Source organism: Gallinula chloropus (genome assembly GCF_964237585.1).
Source record: "Gallinula chloropus genome assembly, chromosome: 6".
Taxonomy (NCBI): Eukaryota; Metazoa; Chordata; class Aves; order Gruiformes; family Rallidae; genus Gallinula; species Gallinula chloropus.
The window spans coordinates 2,951,146-2,973,308 of NC_140091.1; the positions used below are offsets into that span (position 1 = coordinate 2,951,146).

At 51.8% G+C, this 22,163-nt stretch overlaps 2 protein-coding genes across 2 annotated transcripts in view; one reads left to right on the top strand and one right to left on the bottom strand.

Moving 5' to 3' along the window:
* Positions 1–1,516: 1,516 nt before the first annotated feature.
* KANK4 (KN motif and ankyrin repeat domains 4) lies at positions 1,517–12,590 on the top strand (the record flags this gene model as incomplete). The annotated part of the gene is made up of 9 exons (XM_084266077.1): positions 1,517–1,532; positions 2,957–4,888; positions 5,831–5,942; positions 7,289–7,519; positions 8,091–8,178; positions 8,600–8,819; positions 10,438–10,580; positions 11,498–11,698; positions 12,489–12,590. The coding sequence occupies 9 exons, from the start codon at positions 1,517–1,519 to the stop codon at positions 12,588–12,590; spliced, it is 3,045 nt and encodes a 1,014-aa protein (XP_084122203.1).
* Positions 12,591–20,281: 7,691 nt separating this feature from the next.
* Positions 20,282–22,163, bottom strand: part of PATJ (PATJ crumbs cell polarity complex component) — a gene marked incomplete at its 5' end in the record, with an annotated part of 148,039 nt that continues 146,157 nt past the window's right edge. Inside the window, one exon of the mRNA XM_084265931.1 lies at positions 20,282–21,487. Coding sequence (XP_084122057.1) covers positions 21,341–21,487 — 147 coding nt within the window. The 3' untranslated portion in view covers positions 20,282–21,340. The remainder of the gene's footprint in view (positions 21,488–22,163) is intronic.

Genomic DNA, 22,163 nt, shown 5'->3' on the forward strand with positions numbered 1-22,163 from the left:
ATCCTTACTGGTACTGAAGACCAACAGGACAGAACTTCTGCTGAGATGGTGAATGGGACAGGGGTCTCAAAAAGCAGTTCTGCTGGTGGATGCTGCAGAAGAGAAAATAAGTGGAAAGACTGGATAAGTACAGGGTGCTGGATAAGTACAGGGCCAGGCACAGCAAGGGGTAAGGGTTGGCTGGAGCCCCTTGACAGGGAGCTCTGGAAGTGTGGTCAAGTGCTAAAATCCTCACTTAGGCACAGTAACATAAGCAGAAAAGGATTTCAGACTCTGGTTGTTTGATCGAGATGAATGTGAGCTGGATTCTGCAATAAATAGTCCTGACCATGTCCTCAGCTGCCTGGGGCTGATTGACATAGGCTCTGTGTGCCTTGGTCCTACCCTTGAAAGTCTTACAGAGCTCAGGGTTGCACTGGAGAAGTAGGGATGGGCTTTTAAGCTGCTGTGTGACCAGAAACGAGGTTAGGTGCTTAAAGGAAAACCCCAAACAAGAAATTACTCACCAAGGAACCCACAATTTTCCCCCAGGAGCAGGAATTAAAAGACAGACCTTCTCACTGTGCAGTGTTGCCCTTCTCATGCAGGTCAGGAAGCCTTATACTGTGATGTCCAGCTGCCTCAGCCTCCTTTGCCCTTGGCTGTCTACTCCTTGTGTTTTTCTAAAGGGCACAGAGGAGAGAAGCTTCACCCAGGACTTTCCTTGGTTGTTCCCAGCCTTCATCTCCTCTTGCACTCTAGGAGAGGCTAACCTGTGTCCACATGATTGGAAAGAGCTGGAGGGCAATAGAGACCAGGCTGGTTGTGAAGTTCAAGATGTAGCTGGGGTAGATCTCTGGTCGAAGGTCTTCCCTGATATGGGAGCAAATTGTGTCTTGGTGCAGTTTCCTGAAGGTTCCTTGTCTCATTATGGACATGCTCTGAAATAATGGCTTTCATTTAATAAGATTTGGCAGTAATTTTGAATCTGTGGTTATTATGCATTAAAAAAAGGAGCAACAAACCAGCCATTCCCATGTGCAGCTTTGATCCCTTCTATCCCCTGCTGATTTCAGAGCTGGTGTGTCCTGCTGCATGTACCCAGCTTACAGGAGTCAATGAAGAGTCCTTGTGCCATCTAGCTCAGGCCCAACAGTAATTATCCTAAATGTCTGTCTTTCCTCATTTGCAGTCAAATCTGTCTGTCATCCAGGGGATGTTTTATAAGAAAGGACTACCTGGGATGTGTCTCTGGAGTTGTTGCCACTGGAAAACGAGCTGTTGATTGCAGCAGCTTGAACGTGCATGGTGGACCTGGTCAGGCTGCAGGATATGGGAAAGAGGAGGAAAGTCCTGGGAAGAGGTGTGGGGCTTAAAGGAGAGGTTAAGTTCAGAAGATTGAGTTGGTTTTTTGTTGGAGGTTTTTTTAAATTTCTTTTCTTATTTTAATATCTGTTTCTTTTTTTCAAGGGTGAAGCGACTCGTCTGCCCTAGCTTGTCAGAGGATGTGTAACTGACAGCCTGATTAGCCCACACCATGGAGAAGACAGATGGTATGGAGACTATGGGATGTTTGTTTGCTCATTGTTTCTTGAAAAAAAACCAAACCCAACCAACCCCTGAAGTAATTTCCCTGCCAGAAATGCTGTAAATGACCTGTTTTCTGTATAGATACGCAGTGGGGCCAGGAGATGAAAAATGCATCATTCATTACAGACTTGCTAAACCACAGCACAAATATGGCCACAGCTGTCAGTCCAGCTCATATGTGTCCTCCTGTCCTTTCCAGGCAGGACAGATCTGCTCTGCTCCCACTGGCCAGGCTTTGCTCTTGAGCTGTATTACCCTACGTGATGTTTTGTCTCTATCATTCCTCTGACTTCCATGTGCTGCTTCCCATCACAAAGGTGGTAGCTGCATCTCCGTGATGCTCTGTGACAAATGGCACTGAAAACCCTGCCAAATTCTCCCAGTCCCCACGCAGCTGCTGCACCAGGATGGAGACAGAGGGAGCAGCTGTGAAACCTGGTTTCTCCTGGTCGAGCTGCTCCTCCTCATCCTCACAGAGCATGGCTTGTTTGTTCAGAGGTGCAAAGCAGCTCCCAAACCACAGTGATTTCAGGGACTTGCCGCCCTGAAAACGAGCACCAATGCAGGAGTTAAACTATTTAGACCCTGAAGGCTGAAATTTGGGGGCGGGGGGGCTGTTAATTTTTGCAGGCTGGATCTGACCATATGAAGTTGTATTAAACTAGGACTCTCAGGCTGTGCTGATGGAGCTGTGCCTTTTGCCTGTGATGGATGGGTGGGCAAACACAGTCACGCGTTCGGTGGCGACGCTCCTCAATTAAAAGCCATGCTCGGTACCGCGCAGCCGGTCACCTTGGGAGGCACGTGTTTCGCATGGATGCGGCGCTGTGAAGCAGCCCGGGCTGGCACTGGCTGTGTCTGGCCTCTGCCCGTTGCTGTGCTCATCATTTTCAAGGAGTAATTTGTGACCTGGCGTTTGCAGATGAAAGGATGCAGTGATTCTCCTGCTTCGCATGCATGGCGCTTCGTGCTGCCACTGGAAAGTTAAAATCAAACCAAAAGCCTTGACAAATGTAATTGTCACAGATGGGTTCCACCTTCTGGTGTTGAGCTGGATTTAGTGTACGTGGGCCAGCTTTTTATACATACACAGACACGTAGCTCTGCCTGCAAAACCTGCTGTTTGCTTAATTGCCAATTAGAGCCATGATTTCAGCGAATTTTTGGCTTCCTCAGCGTAACAATTACCTGATTCACCTCTGGAACACCAGATCAAACCTTTGCATGTGTTGCTGCCTCCCTGCACAGCTTCACCACGAGCTTCTGTGATGACAAACTGCAGCCCCCACCTGCCTGAAACGGAGATGACAAAAGCAGTAACGTTTGTGGTTAATGTTTTTGTTGTCTTTGAAACTCAAGCCTCTTTTTTTCTCTTGGGTTGTTTCAGCAGACAGCCAGCCACCCAAACCCGATGGGGAAAGGGAGCAGCCCCGCAGCCTCCCCTACTCTGTGGAGACGCCATATGGCTTTCACTTGGACCTGGACTTCCTGAAGTATGTCGATGACATCGAGAAAGGGAACACCATCCGAAGGGTTCACATCCACCGGAAAGCCAAGCAGCCGAAATTCAGCACCCTGCCCCGAAACTTCAGCCTGCCTGAGAACGGCTCCCGTGGGTGCACATCTGCCCCCAGCAAGAGCTGGACGGCGACCTGCTCCTTCCCCCATCGGAAGGCATCGCTGGGGGTGGAGGAGACCCCCCGCCCCCTCCTGCCCAACGAGACACCCTTACCCGTGTCCGATGAGCCGAGTTACCGGAGAAAAGCCCTTCTGGCAGAGACACGGCGGCAGGCGGAGCTGGGATGGCAGGAGGGGGATCTCCGGGGGCGGCCGCAGCTCCTGCGAGCCTCCAGCATGCCCGCTGCACTGCTGCCCAGCCAGCCCCCACCAGGAGACGGTCGGGTGCCCTCACCTCTCTGGTCACCTCCCCAGCACTGCCATGACCAGAGCAGGTCTGAAAGCACATTTCGCCCCATGCTGCACTCGCCTGGCTCTGATGGCATCGTGTTAAAGCTGCCTGGTGAGAGGAGCTTGGAGCAAGAGGTCTCCTTGGGGCAGAAGGAGCATCCCGATGGAAGCAGCGCAGGGCTGGTTCAGATGCAGCCGCTGTGGCAGAGCCAGCATCCCACAGCATCGCAGCTGCAGGTGGTGATGGAGAGCGGAGGTGAGGAGGGCGATGCTACCGATGCCAACAGTTGCGCCACCTTGGCCAGGAGTGAACCAGCAGCACTGGCTGCCCTCCAGATCGCAGAGGAGACTGTGAACCCTGGGGAAAGGGAGTTAAGTGTGAGTGAAATAGCGCCGAAGGTGCTGAAGAAAACTGAGGATGGGAGTGTCCAGGCTGGAGAGAACCAGGAGAGCTGTGGTCCTCAGCCTCAGGATGCTGCAGAGCCTGGCGGGGTCTCTGCGCTGAAGCAGCAGATTGTTGCTCTGGAGGAGCAGCTGAGCAAGAAGAAAGCAGAACTTGAGCAGATCAGGGTGGTGCTGGAGCGGCAGGATCATGAGATCAAGGAGAAGGAGAAAAGCATTAAGTTACTGGCCAGCTCCAAAGCTCAGCTGGAAGAGAGGCTGTGCCGGGAAAGCACCGCAGAGGCCAAGGCGCCGTCCAGGCGGAGCAGCGGGGCTCTGCAGTGCTACGATGCTGCGGTGAACACCGACATCTCACAGGTAACCAGGCAAGCCCATGATAAAGGCATCAACGTAAATATCCCAGTCTCCACCAAATCCATAGGATGCAGCATGCACAGGGCAGATAACATGAACGTGCAGGTGATGGAACTGGGTGCTCAGAGAGATCAGGGACTGTCAGACGCTCGCACCGGACATTTTGGTGAAGCTGACCCTGATGCAGGCCTTGGTGCACCCTGCTTCACCCAGCTGAAGATCGATGAGCCCCTCAGTGATGACAATCAAAATCACAGAAATAACTGTGACACCCAGAGTCTCGCCGCTCACGGGGTGACTGCAGAAAGCTATCGAGGAGCAAGAAGCAGCTCAAACGCTGGAGAAGACAAGGCAGGCTTTGGTGAAGATAAACCTCGAGATGGGCTGGAAGAGGAAAGTCCTCCTGAGCACGAGGACCTCCCTGCTGTTGACCCCATTGGCCAATATGTAAAAAAAATCCAGGAGCTTTTGCAGGAGCAGTGGCTGTGTTTGGAGCACGGCTACCCCGAGTTAGCGAGCGCTATTAAGCAGCCAGCCTCCAAGCTCAGCTCCATCCAGAACCAATTAGTTAATTCCTTAAACTCGTTGCTGTCTGCCTACTCTACTCAAGGGCCTGCAGATACGGAGAACTCGAACACACACTATCAACAGTTGGGTAAATAATACCAGCCTGGGGTTCAACGTGTCTGGGCTGAAGCTCTTCCCATTTATTCAAGTGTTGAGCAGGGGTGATGCAGTGGAGCTCAGCAGTGTAATTAGTATCAGTCAGATCAGAAGTAACCCCTCCTAAATGTGTATGAGAAAGACAAATCTCTGCCCCTCATAAGCTATGTGATCTTTAATAGAAAAAGCAAACCCATGTAGGAGCTGATAAAGCTCTGCTCATGCAGGATCAGCTTCCAAAAGCCACTGTATTTGTGGCTATTCTATCAAATAACTGGTTTTCTTAATTGGGTTGGGCAATCTCAATTTACAAGGATGTGGGACGCATGGCCTTCTGGGGGAAATCAGCATGAAGTTCACCAGAACCAAACCCAATTCAAGCTAACTGAGCAACTAGGCAGGGAAAAGACCTGTCCCCACTCACAGCTGTTCTCCTGAAAGAGTTTTAGGTGATATGAAGAATCCAAAACTGAAGGCTGCCTGGTCACTGTCAGAGGGGGGCTTGCAAATAGATAAGTGACCTGTTAACTTGTAAGCAATATGTGTGAGACTGTTCAAGCTCTGATGGAAAGAATCATCCATGTAATATTATAGGAGATTTATATAGGACATTTCCCATGCATTAGTACTGAAAAAAAAGCCTACCCACCCCCCCCCCCCCAAACCCCATTATTACAGAAGTAAATCCTACTTATATTCATAGGACACGTATGTAATTCCCAGTCTCTATATTCCCAGTCACTTGGAGGTGTTTGAGATGTGGCAGGGCAGGTTCAGGTTGTGGCCAGGTGCATTGGTAGTTTTGGAAGACATTAAAAAGCATCTTCTGAGATGTGAACGTTTATGATTTGTGGTGTGTTGCTAGAGGTTGGGCATAATTGTTCATAGTTATGACACATCTGCTTAATTAATCTGTTATTTTGTATTTTGCTAGAAATCTCTCCATCCACAAGTCTTAAGTCTATCATGAAAAAGAAAGGTTGTGGTTTCCATGCAGGAGGCAATGGGACCAAAAAGAATCTCCAGTTTGTTGGGGTAAATGGTGGGTAAGCATCCGTTCAGAAGATAAAACTGCCTTTTAACATGTGGTGTCCTCTGTATCGCTGAAGAAGTCATTCTTCCCCCCACCCCTTTTCCCATCCAAACCTCTTGATTAAAAGGCCATTTGAAATGGAACTTCTTTTCTCCCTTCTTTAATCCAGTACTGATAACCTGTAAGTAACCCTGTAGTAAAGATGTTGGTGTTTTCAATGCAGTGAGGGACGCCCTAGGGACTGACACTCTCTGCACACCCATCTTTTGGGGCTTCACCCAAAACCCAGCTGGGTCCATGGGAAGGTTCCCACTAACGTTGGTGGGTTTTGGAGGGGGTCAGCATTGCCTGGGTGGGCACACTGCCGCTAACCTGCCTCCACGTTCCAGCGACAGCCAACAGAAGTTGGTTCAGGGACTGAGAGAAGACTATTGCAGTAAATAAGGAATTATCTGGGGGTGAAGGAGACTTGTATTTCATGTTGTGCTCCAACACCGGGTTCCTTGTGTACAGTCTTTGGCCTTTGAGGTAACTAGATACAACATGAGCTGTAGATGCATCTCTAAGAGCAGCACTGGCACATCTTCTACTGTATGTGTGCCAGCATAAAGAGAGCAGGACATGTTTCCCTGTCCCTTTGCTGTGCAAACCTCTTTGTGAACAGGTTTGGATGCTGGTTTCTGCTGACTTAATGCTTCTGTGATGTTCCAGCTTGATGGCTGCTGTTGGGTTCATTGTGTGTTCCTCATGCTTGTTGGGTAAAGCTTCTTCTACCAGTAGTCATTGAAATGGGTGCAACTTGTACCAAGTAGAGGAATCTCATCTAGTTTGAGAAAAGTTCTGGGATCCCTTGGAGTGAGATTTTTGTGTCTCAGGGAAGATGTTATAGTTATTAATACCCTCGGACAACCGGCTCTCTAGCATAGCTGCTCTAATGGTGGACTCTGGCCTGGCCTGGAGCTGCAAACACAGTTTTATTGTCTAGCAGTCCTCAAGGTTGCCAACATGCTGCCTGTCCCACCTTGCCACAGGGTCTGTGTGTCTCACAACTCCCCATCAGCTCTTGCCTGGCCATGCTGGGCCTTGTGTGATGGACATCCCTCCGAACCACGCGAGTTGTCCCTGAAGTAACCTTGCCTGCTGCTCATTAACTGCTTCTATCACACTCCTGCTGGCTTAAGCCAAAACCAAAACAAAGACTAACCCCAAAGTTGGCTGTGGCTCTAACCTTCTAACTCATGCATCACTCTGGGCTTCATCCGCGGCCCCGTGGAGTCAGCGGGTGTCTTCGTGAGTCTTAGTCAGGCCCTGTGGTTGCGGCTGGGGAAGGAGTGAGTAACGTGTGGTGTCCTCAAATAGCTACGAAACGACTTCAAGTGAAGACACGAGTTGTGAAGACAGCCCATCAGAGGGGGACGTGGAGAGCGAGACGGAGAGAAGAGCCGAGGATTTGGAGCCTGTGCAGGAGAAAGCCGGAGGTGAAAGCCAGGGGGCTTTGGCAGGGACCTCCTCGCAGGAGAGCCGTGACGATGACAACCCGCAGGAGCCATCGGCTGGAGCAGCACCTTGCACACAGCTCAAAGCTGACAGGTAACCACAAAACCAGGCCCTGGTCATGTTTCCATCACGTTTCTGTAGGCACAGAACGCATGGCACTGTGTTCAGTCGCTCCTACAGTGCTGGGCTTGGGGCTTCATCTGCTTGGTGGAAACGTAGCCACCAGCCTCGGGAAAAGGCTTTACAGAGTGAATATTTTCTGAGTTACTACAGAACCTAATGAGGATTGATTCAGGCCCCATGCTCGACCGTGGAAAAGGCAGAGTGAGTCATACTTGGTTAGAATTAGCTCATTTCTCCTCTTGCAAGTAAAGTTCTTTGCAGAGTTAGGCATAAGGTCCCACACACACACTTTAAGGCATCTCATAACAGCTGAAGTTGACCATACAGATCTGGGACTTGGGACTTAAACACTTATTTAAGTGCTTAACTTTGTACCTAAAAAAATCCATGTTAAGTGAATGGAACAACTTGTGCTGGTAAAGTCAAACACTTGAGTAAGTGTTGAACGTACTCTGACCTAAGCTGCACGATCCCCTTCCTGTTCCAGTGCCTCCTGCAAGTTCTGTCTCATGGTGGATTTACAGGAGTATTTTCCCTCTAGATGTGAACCATCAGAAGATTTCCTTGCCAGCTGCCAGCTACTCAGCAAGCACCTCTCAGAAATCAGGACCACAAGCAACAAGCATCTGGTACAGATAATTTGCGATACCTTTTCAGATGCGGTTCTGCCCTTGGTTATGTCCAGTGGATAAGATGATCCTGAGGGTGCATCACAGGCAGTGCCTTCCAGACAGCTTTGGGGGGGGGGGGGGGGGGGGGGGAATGAGGCCTTCAGAGTCAGGCTTAGAACAGCCAAAAAGAAAGGAAAAGGAGGGGGAGGGGGAGTTGGAAAAAAGAAAAAGATGAAGGCTTTCTCTGCTTACTCATTCAAGCTACCACAGGAAATGCCTTTCTCCCTTAAGTTATAGCAGTAATCCCAAAACCACATGCTAAAGAGCAGCTGAGCGATGCCAGAGCACAGGGCAAAGTGGTGTGGGGCGAGGAGCCGGGGCAGCAGCTGGTTTGCAGGGTGACGACCCAGGAGTAACAGTGAGCCTTTGGTGTTTGCAGCGGCAGGACCTGAGCACCGTCTGCCAGGAGTGGTTCCGGGTGTCAAGCCACAAGTCTTCCAGCCCAGAGGTGGTCGCAGCGTATCTCAAGGCGCTGGAGGCCATCCAGCCCCAGCTCCTGGCAATGGTGGTGAACCTGGCCGACAGGAACGGCAACACGGCTCTTCACTACAGCATTTCCCACTCCAACTTCCCAATTGCAAAGCTTCTGCTGGACACAGGTAGGAACAGCTACTCTACTCTATTTTATTCTATGATTGAAGTTGCCTAACTGTAGCAGAGAGATACTGGAACAAAGTTCTGTTCAGAGGCCTGGAGGCCAGTAACCTACTTCTTTTTAAGACAGACCTGGATAAGTTTATGTAGAAAAATTTTAATGAGGAGCTAGGGAGTATATTGAGTGATACACAATGTCCCTTAGACTTCTGTTCCAACATCCCTGTAATATGTCTTAACTTTCCTACTCAGCCATAGCTTTTGGTGGGTGTGGGTATGGAAGTTACTTTAGGTTGCTCTTGCCAATGGGACATCCCATATGAGATGACCATGGCAGGCAGAGCCAGGTAACGGGGATCAAGCAACAGTCCCAGATGTGGAAGAAAGTAATTGAGGTCCAGGGTCCTCCCAGGGAGTTCAGTCAGGAGCAAAAGGAAATGGGACTAGATGTGACAAGCGTGGGGACAGGGTCCACCCCAGAGATGCAGTTGACCTGAAGGCCAGCATCCTTTGCCATAGCTCAGCCCTGGTGCCATGGACATGGGTGGAGGTCCCGACTGAGACGCATCAGTGACATTAAGTGACTAACACATCTTGAGGACTTTGCAGTTTGATTTTGGAGAGGTCTCAAGGTCCTGATGGGTAAGGGGTATCCCTCATGCCCTGCTCTGGGTGGGACAGGGTGGCTCCTCTAGCCTCTTGTAGCAGCAAGTGCCACGTGATGGCTTGGAGCTGCAGGATCCGACCCCTGAGAATGTAACAAACCCCAGAGCACTGCAGGAAACTCAGTTAGAAACTATTGAACTTTCTCAGCTCGTGTCACAAAGAAAGAAACATCTCAGCTGAGCTTGTATAGGGGAAAAATGTGTGTGTGCTCAGCGAGAACAAAGGCACTTTGGCCTCTCCTCATGGGCCAGACAATCTGTTAAGTGTTAGGGAAATGGCAGATTATCATACACATCTATAACCCGATTGTTGCTGTAGTCATGCAGGGAGCCAGGGCAGCTCCTGAGGTGGCCTGGTTCCCGGGGCAAGGCTGGACCCCAGCCCTTGCATGTTGGACTCAGTTAGTTCCTTGTGGTGGAGCTGGAAAGGGACTCTTTGAGGTGAAAAGAGAGTGAAGTAGGGCCAGGATGGATTTACACTGCCCGTTGGGTGAGGGTCGTCTTTCAACTGTGCCCTTACTGCCAGAGTCAAAGCAAACAGCCCCCACACAGCTCCACAACTGGCACATACCCAAAGCAGTAACTGTCCCCCCTTTCTTTTGTTGTTGTTATGGTCTTCAAAGTTAATTGAGTTGACCTCAGCAATTGTAATTAACTGTAGCAACGTGTAGCACCAAATATCCTTTAATGCAGTGCTCACAAGATACCCAACGCAGATAAATTATGGAAGCTCATGTTCCTGGGAGTGTGAGGTGCTGAATAATAATAATAATAATAATAATAATAATAATAATAATAATAATAATAATAATAATAATAATAATAATAATAATAATAATAATAATAATAATAATAATAATAATAATCTTCTCTATTTGCATTCTGTTTTCTCACCCCCCCCTTCCACCTGATCCATCTTGGGCTGAATCCTTCCCTTGCACCATGCACGGCCCGCCAGGCGTGTGCCGCCTGGACCTGCAGAACCGCGCTGGCTACACAGCGGTGATGCTCACCCCGCTGGCAGCTGCTGAGACTGGAGAGGACATGGACGTGGTGATGAAGCTGCTGAAGGAGGGGGATGTCAACCTGCGAGCTGCCCAGGTGTGTCCCTGTATTCCTGCTGGTTCTTTGCAAAGCGAGCGTGGGATCGGCATGGGCAGAGAGCAGCCAGACTGCACTGGGTATTTCTTTGGTGAAGGCATCCTAAAAGTGACTCCTCCTGAGCTTGTAGCCTCCTATTTATGGCTGTCACTGTGATGTCAGATCAAGCTGTGGCATCGTCATGTCCCCATAGAGAACTTGGACTGGGGGAGATGTATAATTTGGGTTCCTTACACTTAGACTCAGGAGGAGACATTGGGTTGGGGTTGCCATTTCGCAAGAGTTACAAAAGCAACCTCAGCTAAATTGCAGTGTGGCCACCCACCAGCTCCCTGCAAAGAGCTGCAGAAATGGACCAAATGAAGAGACAAAAGGAAGGCTGAAAATGTTGTAAACCAATTTGTGTTAGCTAAAAATTGTGTCTGAAGAAGTGATAGGAGGTGGACCCCAGGGTATGGGATCTTACTGGTGAGACATTGTCCATCGTCTCGCATATTATGGTCCCAGAGATGGCAGTGCCCTCATCCAGCCCTTCTTCCAAACAGCTGCAAAAGTTGGTCATGACTTAGGTTGAACTGCCCAGGAGGGGTCAGGGGATCTACCTTTGGGGGCAGCTGGGAGTTGGGCGGTTTGGCCATGCTGCTCCAAAGACCCTCTGGCTTGCAGGGCTGCGGTGCAAGAGAGGAGCCCCCTCTTGCAATGCCTGGTGAAGAGCCCCTCGGTTGGTTAATAGTATGCAAGATGCATTAGTAATACAAATCATTGTGATATAGGTACCATGTGTTAATGATGGGCAATCTCATGGCACGCATGCACTGGTAACACTGGTTAATACTGCTCTGTTGGGCAGCCTGCACGAGCAGGCTGTAGGAGGCTGGAGGGTGAGGGGTGTTCAGCCTTTCCCTCTGTGGTTGCAGGGAGGCCAGACCGCCCTGATGCTGGGGGTCAGCCACGAGCGGGACGACATGGTGCGAGCCCTGCTTGCCTGCCAGGCCGATGTCAACCTGCAGGACGAGGAGGGGACCACGGCCCTGATGGTGGCCTGTCGGCAGGGCAACGCCGACATCGTCAGGCTGCTCTTGGCCCAGCCTGGCTGCCAGGTCGCACTGACGGACAAGGTGAGGCTCTGGCGTCGCACTCAGTCCCATACTCAACCTCATGTGCACCAGGCAGGGAGAGCTTCAGAGGCAGCCATCCCTAAGTGGTGGGGTTTTAAGTGAAGAAATACAAGTTTGGGTCACTGTCTAATCAGAGGAATGCTGTTAGGAGGGTACCTTGTCATGGAATCATTAAGGTTGGAAAAGACCTCAAACATCATCTCGCCCAACTGTCCCCCTACCACCTTTGTCACTCACTAACCCACATCCCTGAGCACCTCATCCAACCTTTCCTTGAGCACCCCCAGGGACGGTGACCCCACCACCTCCCTGGGCAGCCCATTCCAACACCCAACTGCTCTTCTGGAGAAGAAATTTCTCCTCATTTCTAAGCTGAACCTCCCCGGCCCAACTCACAGCCATTCCCTCTTGTCTTATTGGTACTTATCTGTGAGAAGGGGCTGACCCCAGCTCACCACAGCCTCCTTTCAGGGGCAAGGCTGGACTTGAGCCCCTGAAAGGAGGTTGGCAGCTGGCAGCAGCACAGCTGCCAGTGGAATTAATCTCCCCTGTGGGCTTGTGTGTGTGGGGAAGTGGCAGGTATCTGCAGGGAGGGAGGTTTTGGGGGTAAATAGCTGGGTGCAAACTACCCTGGCAAACTGCTTGCTGGAGGGAAACACAGAGCTGGCAGGCTCCCTTAGCGGTGATGGGGCCAGGACGTGGAGGTGGTTCAGGATGGGGCCGGGCTCGCTATGGGGGTGGCCAGGGCAAGATGCAACATTTTGGGCAGTAACATCTTCCCTCTCCGCAGGGCGGTAACTCGGCCCTGTCGCTGGCCCAGCGCGCTGCCCACGGTGACATCGCAGCGCTCCTGCGAGCCCACGCCGAGCAGAGCCCATCCCTCTCTGTGTGACCGGGTGAGTGGGGAGAAGAAACCGGGATGGGGAGCAGGGAGTGACCAGCTCCTCCCGGGCCCGCTGCAGTACCGTGGGTTTCCATCTGTAGGAGCCCTGTCTGCTACCTGCACACGTTCACCGTAAGCCCGTTCACCCCCAGCCTATGAGCATCACCCCAGCTGACTCCAGGCTTTCCTAGGTGCTTCTCCCGGTATACATTTGGCAGGCGAGCGGCTGAAACGAGGAGGAAAGCAGAGTAGAAAAGCAATACTTAGTCCTTTGTACCCTTAGATTATGGCTGTCCTTTTAATCAACTACTTAACTGCATCTCATTTAACTTGTAAGTTTGTGTCCTAATATTTATTACTGGCTCTTCTGTGCGCAGTGACAGGCAGTGATTATTCCATACATGTCACAACAAACACAAGCTGGGTGGATTATGTAAAGTATAAAATCCTATTTATATTTGCTTATGTGGGTCTGATGTAAGAATTAAAAATTAATGCTTTAGGAAAATATTTGAGCACACCAGACCCAAACACGCAGACATTGTTTTGCCTCTATTTGGAATTACCATATGGCTCTTATTTTTTTCTAATTAAGTTTGAGCTAACGGGGAAGCACAGCCCATTGACACGCACCGTGCGTCAGCACAGGCGCTGCTGGGGCGGCTCAGGTTGTCCCGAGCACGGTACGAGAAGATCACAGCAGATCCATTAACATTGCTCCAGAGTTCTGAGGAGTGACTCTGCTGACAGATGCTGGTTGTGCCAACATCTGCTCTCTGCTTTCCCTCGTGCTCAACTTTTGGATGCCCAAACTGTTCCCCTGTAAAGCTGTGCCGTGATTTGGCTGCTGGAGCCGGCCTCTGCCAGGGTCTCCCCTGTCATAGGGTCAGTTCAGTATCACCCCAAATCATACACAGGGCAGGGCTTTTCCTAAAATCCCTCTGCTGCTGACAAAGGGGGGGCACAGGCCCCACTCTTCCAAACACCTTCAAACTGTCGTTAAGTCGCTGTGTGCTGGGAAATGCCAGTTCCTGGCTGTGCTGCTTTGGGAGATCCAGTGGATACTCTCCATAGGCTTTGATGGACCTGGAGTCCACCACCAGTCGAGCTGGTGTGTAATCTGACATCCTAAACCCAGACCTACTCACCAGCACTAACAGCAAATCTCCCTCGTTAGCTAATGACTTTTCTTTGTTGCTAAGCAGAAGCAAATCCCAGACTACTTGGGTTCCTCCTAGGTCCATTCGCATCACGATGACGTGTCTCTCAATCTTTTTTCCCCTCCCACATATTGCAAATCCACTGAGAGACCCATCCTCGCTGCAGGAACACTTACTGCCTGGGAGGGGGCACAGCCCCCCTCCTCCGTTTGCCACCAAAATCCTTTGTCTTTGCTTTCTCCACGCTTCTGCTGTCACAAACATCTGTCCACCTGGGGTTGGGTTGTTTAACTCTCTCCCAAAGTGCAGTTACCTCCTTTATGTATAAATAAACTCAAGTTAAACCTTTACCCGTGTTTGCTCCTGCACCTGTCCCCATGGCCATGGCGCTCTCGTGGTGCAAGGCAGCAGGGATGCTCGGACAGACAGACAGACCAACTGTGGTCCTGGAAGCAGCAGGCTGGAGAAGGACAACCCATGGTGCCTGCACATACACACTCATCCTTAAATCAGTCATTTGTGAGGTGTTTCTCCAGACCAGTGACCCCCTCACCCCTCCTTGGGAGGTCCTGTGGCCCCAGATCACCACACAGATGTGGTGAGGGTGGGTTTTTTTTCAGGAATCACCCCGATTTGTGTTTCTGGGTGCTGAGCACTGAGCACACTGTGAGCACCCGTTGCGTCACCGCCAGGCTCCAGCTGCAGAGAGAGACACGATACCACTTTGTGATGGAGCTTTTCGCCTCCGGCAGCTCCAGAGCTGCAGAGAGGAATTTCCCTCTGCTGCTGCTTCCCAGAGTGAGACAAATGTCACAACTTCAGCATCATAAACTTGGGAGATTTTTCTGCTAAGGACCAGGGGGCTTTGGGAAGCATCCACCTCCTCTGGCCTGTGGGCCCCTTGAGACATCGAGCCCCCCACAGTGCTATTTAGGGAGAGGGCATGTTCTGCTGGGGATGCACTGGGGCTCTGCAGCGAGGAAGCACAGCCAGAAAAATCATCTGTGGGATCTCAGCACCGTGAAGAACCCGAGAGCCAGCCTTCATTTATATATTCTGATATCGCAGCACAGATCAAACTAAAAATAGGCAGCCAAAAATACATCCCCAGTGTGAGCTGTCTTCATCCAATGGAGAAAATTAAGTCACAGCAAGGAAAGAAATCAATCTTATGATCTTTATGGGGTGGCCATCTAGGAGCTGATCAGCTCTGAGGGGAAAGAATGACAACAAACCTGTCTGAACATGATTTTTCCACTCTCCTTATGGCCGTTCCATTCCTAGTGCACCCTTTTCCTTTGCAAGGAGGGGAGCAGGGTCTCTGAGGTCTGACGCGAAGCACTCCATGGTTGTGGGGAACCACGTCGCTCTGTGCAGTCCTTGGCATCTACTGGAACTGAAAACAAGATGACTTCAGGTGGTCCCCTGGGTTTTCCCTCTAATTAACGGCTCTGCTTCAGAGAAAGCCCTCTGCCACCCAGGTGTTGTCTGTGACCCATGTGTCAGTGAGCCTGTTGCACACCCCAGGGATGCTGGTGTCACCTGAGTGCGATGCTGCCCCCTGAGTGTCACAGAACAGGGATGGGACGGGGTGGGGGTGATGGTGCCGAAGGGGAGGTGCCAGGGGAACAGCAGCCAACTCTGTTCTGGGAAATGGGGACCCCAGATGCCTGGAAACATTCAAGTTTGGGTTGAATGTGGCTCTGAGCAACCTGATGTGATTGAAGCTGTCACTGCCCAGGGCAGCGGGGTGGATGAGACGGGCGCTAAAGGTCCCTTCAACCCAAACTGGTCTGTGGCTCTGTGCCCCATGCCTGGGGATCTCAGCCACGGCCACAGGCTCCAGCTCCAGCACCAACACTGATTTTGAAGCAACCTGTGAACAGACTCACGGCCACGCAGGGGCTGTGCTGGGGCGTGGACCTCCAGGGACACAGAGTCCCCAGCCCCCCAGGCCTGTGCCTGGGCTCCAGCTGTGCCCCGGATGGACCTCCTCACCCCAGCCAGCTGTCTTCCACACATGGTTTGGTGGCAATGCCCACACCAGATACAACTCACAAAGGAAACAGCTGGCAGCTTCCCCCTTCCCCACCAAAACCCAGATGATCCCAAATCGTTCCTCCCACTGCGCGTGAGCTGCCAAGGCGTGGGAGCAATGCGTCCCCAGGGGCACTGGGGGTAGGGAGGCAATATCCAGACGTGTTTTTTGGGGGGGAACACAGAGACACAGCCACACTGTGCTCCCCTGGAGCTGGGGCCCCCCACGGCCACCCCCACAGCCGCTCTGACATCAGCTGTAAGATATGCAAGGAATGAAACCGCCTGGTCCGTGGCGAAACGTACAGGCCTCGCGATCCGGCAGGCCTGGACAAAAGGCTGCCTTGTGCTCAGCGCCTGCGCCTCTGCGCTGGTAAAACCATCACGGGTCTCGTGTGAGGGGTTGTGGGGCTCCAGTGGGGTGAAGAAACGGCTCCCGGGATGCAGATGGTTCCTCGGCATCGGCTGGAGGGTGGATGGAGCAGGAAAGGGGATGAAATTACCACTGTGATTTGATAACGTTGTCCAGGCTACTTTAAATGCTGTGGTTAGTGTCAGTTGGAGATTAACCCATTCATTGCACTGTAAATACCAGGTATCTTGATCCCATGGTGCCAGGGAGGACCCTGCTCTCACCTGGGGGGACCTGGGCACGAGGGGAGCCAGGGAGAGAAATGTCCATCTGCCTCTGAGACGTGGCTGTGGCCGCATTCAAAGCGTGAGGGGGGGCAGACCACCCTCACGTGCGCACAGAGCCCCATACGACGGGTGAACACAGCCTCTGTGGTTAATTACACTAAATTAGCTGGCCATTCCCAGGCGGTGGGGACGTGCCTTGGCTCAGCTCCCTGGACATCTGCGGCCAGCTCCTGCCCACTGCATCCCTGTGCGGGGCAACTGCTGGGTGCCGGGATGGGCCTCTGAGGCTTGATGCTGCGCCAGCCCCTGACCGATGGCTTCCTCGGGTCTGAGTGGAAGCAGGGGGCATGAGACACAATAAATTCTTCCTTCTCCTTCCTCCCCCAGTCTCACCCATGCAGGTGGCAGGGAAAATCAGCACCTCTCAGTTTATCACCCAGAAAACAGCCCATCAGCAGCTTGGATGGTGTCAGCTCAGTGACTATCAGCAGAGTTTACCGGTAGATGAGATGAACGTCTTGGCAGCGAGGGCAGATTTAGTTCCTGCAGCAGGGGCAGCATCAGGCACAACAGCAACAGCTCCGCTTCAGGGTCTGTGGGGCCACAGGCACCCCATCCTGTCCTCACAGCACGGCGTTTCAGTTCCTAGAAACCCTCCATGGTGCTACTGAGGCGTCTCCTTTTGGCAGCACACACCTGTCTGCGGGGGTAAAAACGGCTCAGAGGTGCCAGAGTTTGTCTTTCCCTGTTGGGGCTGGGAGGATGGAGCATCCTGGGATCATCCCCCAGGGGCAGCAGGCCCACCAGCCCCTCCCAAGGAAGCAGAAATGCAATATTTTGTCAATTGCTCCATCTAGTGCCATTCCAGCAGAAAAAGCAGCAGGAGCTTGATATGGAGCTGGAGCAGCTGCCACAGCTGGGGCCTCACAGCTTTTCCCGTCTGGGGTCTGCAGTCGTTCGGTGAGGTTGCACCAGGTCCCAGTCATGGTCCAGTGACATCCCTGGTCCAGCACTGGTGACATCCCTGGGCTGATGCCAGCCACGTGCAGGGGGCTGGGGCACATGCTGCCTCCGTATGCTGCGAGGTAGGATGAAGCTGGTAACAAAACTGCTGCGGGATTTCTTGGTTGGCAATACTCACGGGGAATATTGTGTCTTCAAGGGCAGATGTTTCTGTGCAGGAGACCACAGGCTGACATAATAATGAATGAAGGGTCTGGGCCCTGGGTCACTGCAGAAGCCTGGCAGGATGGGCTCCAGTGCTGAGGGGGTGAGAACCAGCTGCCAACATGCCACTGAAACCCATGGCTCATCCAGAGACCTGAAACCACCTACCCAGAATGGGCGACCTGCACATCACAGAGTCACAGATTCACAGAATTGTAGGGCTTGGAAGGGACCTCCAGAGCTCAGTGAGTCCAACCCCCTGCCAAAGCAGGGTCCCTAGGACAGGCCACACAGGTCAGTGTCCAGATGGGGCTGGAATATCTCCAGAGAAGGAGACTCCACACCCCCTGAGCAGCCTGTCCCAGGGCTCCCTCACCCTCACTGGGAAGAAGTTCTTCCCCAGATTGGTGGGGAACTCCCTGTGCTCCAACTTGAGGCCATCGCCCTTTGTCCTGTCCCCACAAATCACCGCTCCCTGAGAAGGGCAATCACGAGCCCTCCTTGGGACAGACAGACAGGCAACTCATGGAACAGATTTTAACACTGAAATTTAGATAATAATAATAAAATAAATGCACAGCTACGTACGTAACTGAGCTTTATTTGGAATCCTGGAAGTCAGAACCCCTCTCATTCTCCAGACACACAATCCAGAGGTTTAATTGCTTTTCCCTTGCACCAAAATAAAGTTTCAAACCAACCAGCACAGCCCAGCCCAGCGTAATGCCAGTTTAATGACCTCCCTTTGGTCCTGCACACACAGCACCCGCTTCCCTGCACAGCCACTGGGTACCAATGAGCTGCAATACAGGTTTTGGCAGTACCATACGCAACACAGAGTGCAAAGGACAAGGAGCAGAGAATGTTCTCTCAGCCCGAGCAACACGAAGTGCAAAGTAGCTCAGCCCATCAATTCTCTTCCTTATGTATATGAACACCACGTGCATTGAGGCTGACAGCCAGCCATGTACAGCTTCATAGGTTAAACACAGTGACACCTGACGGTAGGAACGCAGCGGTTGCCGTAAGACATGGACAGACAGAAGGGACCATGGCATTTTGGTCATGAATTCCACATGTAGTTTCTGAGGGTTGGCTTCACCTTCACCTCCCACACACCTCAGGTGCTTTTGCAGCCAAAGGCAGCCTGTTAAAAATTCTCCAAGTAGCCACCCTGGGATGCATTTCATAGAATCACAGCATGGTCTGGGTTGGGAGGGACCCCAAGGATCACAGAGTTCCAACCCCCTGCCACAGGCAGGGACACCAACCTCCAGGCCTGGATCTGCACAAGGTTGCCCAGGGCCCCATCCAACCTGGCCTTGAACACCCCCAGGGACGGAGCATCAACCACCTCTCTGGGCAGCCTGTTCCAGCCCCTCACCACTCTCTCTGGAAAGAGCTTCCCCCTAATATCTAATCTAAACCTTCCCTCATTCAGCTTCACCCCACCCCCCTTGTCCTGCCCTTTTAACAAGCAGATTCCTCTCCTGTTTCTCTGCTCCCTTCAGGGACTGGGAGGCTGCAATGAGGTCCCCCCACAGCCTTCTCTTCTCCAGGCTGAACCAGCCCAGCTCCCTCAGCTTCCCTCCATAGGGGAGCTGCTTCAGCCCTCTGATCATCTTTGTGGCTCCTCTGACCCCTCTCCACCAGTCCCACATCTGTCTTGTACTGGGGCCCCCAGCTCTGGACACAGGACTCCAGCTGGGGCCTTGGGAAGGCAGAGAAGAGAGGGACAATCCCCTCCCTGTCCCTGCTGCCACCCCTCTCCAGTGTCTGCAACGGAGGTTCCACTAACACTTCACACAGACCAAACAACACAGCAGCACCCCCTGAAAACCTGAGACCTCTTCCCCAGGCACTACAAACCAAAGACCTGCCCGTGGTTCCAGCAGGTGGAACACATTTCACCATTACCTGAAGGTAAAGAAAACTTCTCTAGGGAGCAAGGAGAAGTGTTTCAGGGAGAGCTGGTCCCAGCTGGCTTCTTTCAGTGCAGCTCATCTCCACAGTCTTTACACAAGCCCACAGGTAACACATGCTGAACAACAGCCCCTCTAACACGCACCTTGTGCTACCCAGTTACCACATGACCGATGTGGAACCTTCTTTCCATTTAATTCCAGGGATTTTTCAGGTAAATGGAGCAGCCAACTCTGAGACACACCTCTCTTTCACTTCTCCCAGCCACATCACCGTTATAGATGATACCAAACACTCCAGACCAGGGTGGGCTGCTCCCTCTAAAACCCGACTGTTCCCCCAGACAGGAGGATGAAACCACAGTGACTTCTGCATCGCCACTGATCTGCCCGCCAAACTCATTTGCTAAATCACTGTGGCTGCGGTTGTACCATCACTGCAGGAACGGCTGTGACATGGAATGAGGTCAGGAGCAGTTGGCTGGATGCTCCCACATCCCACCTCTACACCACATGGAGAGGGACAGGCCTTGGGAAGGCTCCTCATGGGCTTAAGCATGCCCTTGCCTGGCTTAGCTTAAACCAAAAATAATATGTTGTGTTGGTTCAACTGAGCCAGCCAGAGGGGGCTGAGGAACCCCAGGGAGGGCAGGCACAGCCGCCAGCCCCAGGAGGACATCATCTCAGAAGACTTCTGCAGCAACCATCTCACTGCTGCCTGGTGTTACTCAGTATTATCCAAACTTGGATTCCAGCAGCCCCAAGGGGGAAGCATCCTCTGTGATCCGTGAAAGCCTCTTCCTGCAGTATCTGACCCAGGGGAGGGTCTTGGAAAAGTAAAACAGTTTCCTGGCTTAGACTAACTTCCACTAACCCTAAAGAGTCATCACCAGACTTACAGGATCGCGCTGCTGACACAAACTTTTTATCTCTGGTGAAGTTTTGGTGATGAACAATTACGCTGTGACTTGGCACCACGACGACTGCCCTTGGATGCAACATGCCCGGTGTCTGTCAGCACGTTCCTCCTTCTTTAAAAACACACTGGGAATCAAACGAGATAGGTGCTTGTTCTTCATGCTGCCTAAATATCTGAAAAGGCTCAAATGTTTTAAAAGCCTAAAAAAAAAAAAAAATTTAAAAAAAAAAAATTCCATTTCCCTCTCCCCTCGTTTATTTTTTCGTGCTAAAGGCTGCAAATTGACACATCACAGTAATTACCTCTGACTAACTTCCACAGACCTACCCAAAGAGATAAACATGAGAAGTTCACATTTGACTAGCAGACTTACTGTGCCGAGCACAAATAATTTCCCAGAGGAGAATTTGATATTTCATCATTTGGAACAGTGGTAATTTAATTACATTGCTAATGTTTTCTGGCATACTTGAAAGGACAATTAGCATAAGTAAATCATGAGTGAGATGACAAGTCACTCTGCATTTATTTCTGCTCATCAGATGCGATCGGTTGATGATCTAAATTCTCTTTTGCGTGCGGGTTGATTCCAGGTTGGGTGGTTGTAACTGGGGTTTGGACCAGCGGGGATAAACCCATGTATAACAGAGGGAAAATGGGTATGGGTTCTTTCCAGTTCCTTAATTCAACTCACCCAGAGAAACCTCAAAAGCCACCAGAAGTAGGGGAGGGCAGGGAGAAAGGCTGAGAGAAATGGGGAAGGCTACGTGAAGCTCAGATGTACGCTGCCCTCCCTGGCAAGGGGGCGGTGAGCGGGCGGTTTGTGCCAGGGTTTGCTCTACGTCCCGCCCAGGGCCGAGCAGAGGGATTATAGCTCTAAAATGACTGTGTGTGTCTCCGCAAGCGAAGCGACATTCACGATAACACCGTTAACGTTACAGTTCCTTTCTGGCGCTTGAGAACAGCCACAGCTTGCTCGTGAGTGACACCGTCCAACGCTTCCCCGTTAACTGCCAAGAGCTGGTCGCCGCGCTTCAGTCTGCCATCGTCCGCAGCTGCGCCCTGCAAACGGCAAGGCGACACTCGTTAGCGCGGCGGAGCCCTCCCGTCTCTCCTAATGCTGATGGATGAAATGAGGAGGGATGCGGCACTGGAAATCCCACTGGAACTGGCTGGGGAAGGTGGGAGATGACAGGGCTCAAGTCTCCCTGGGAGCTTTGACCATCGCTCGAGCCCTGCTTACCTGACCCGCTCAGGGCCGGGGCAGCACGGGAGGGTGATATGCCCTTGGGAAGAGAATTGGCTCTTCCCTGAATAAAAACTGCAGTGTAAAGCTGGTTCTGGCTTTTAGGGTTATGGGGAGGGCTGTTAAAAGCAGCATTTGAATGTCCTCTGTGCCCAGCACTGAGGAACCAGGTAAAAGGTGGAGGGGGACGCAAGAGCTCACACAGTGCAACTGCCCCAAGCCCCGCACAGAGCTGGGCCCCACTGAAGGTCCTGAGAAGCTCCCACAGAGCCTTCCTTTACAAAGGGCTGTTCTCCAGAGAGCAGCTCTTGGCCAAATCCTCAGCCCTGCCCTGCCCAGAGGTAGGCCCATGGTGTCTGTTTCTCCTCCACAGACCCACCAGTGACTGCCATGCCTTCTAGCTTCAACTTAGGGTGCCTCAGCCATGCTTACACCTAGAAATTTGTAAATCTACACATCACTCTAAGGGCACAGTACCTTCCCAAGCTAATC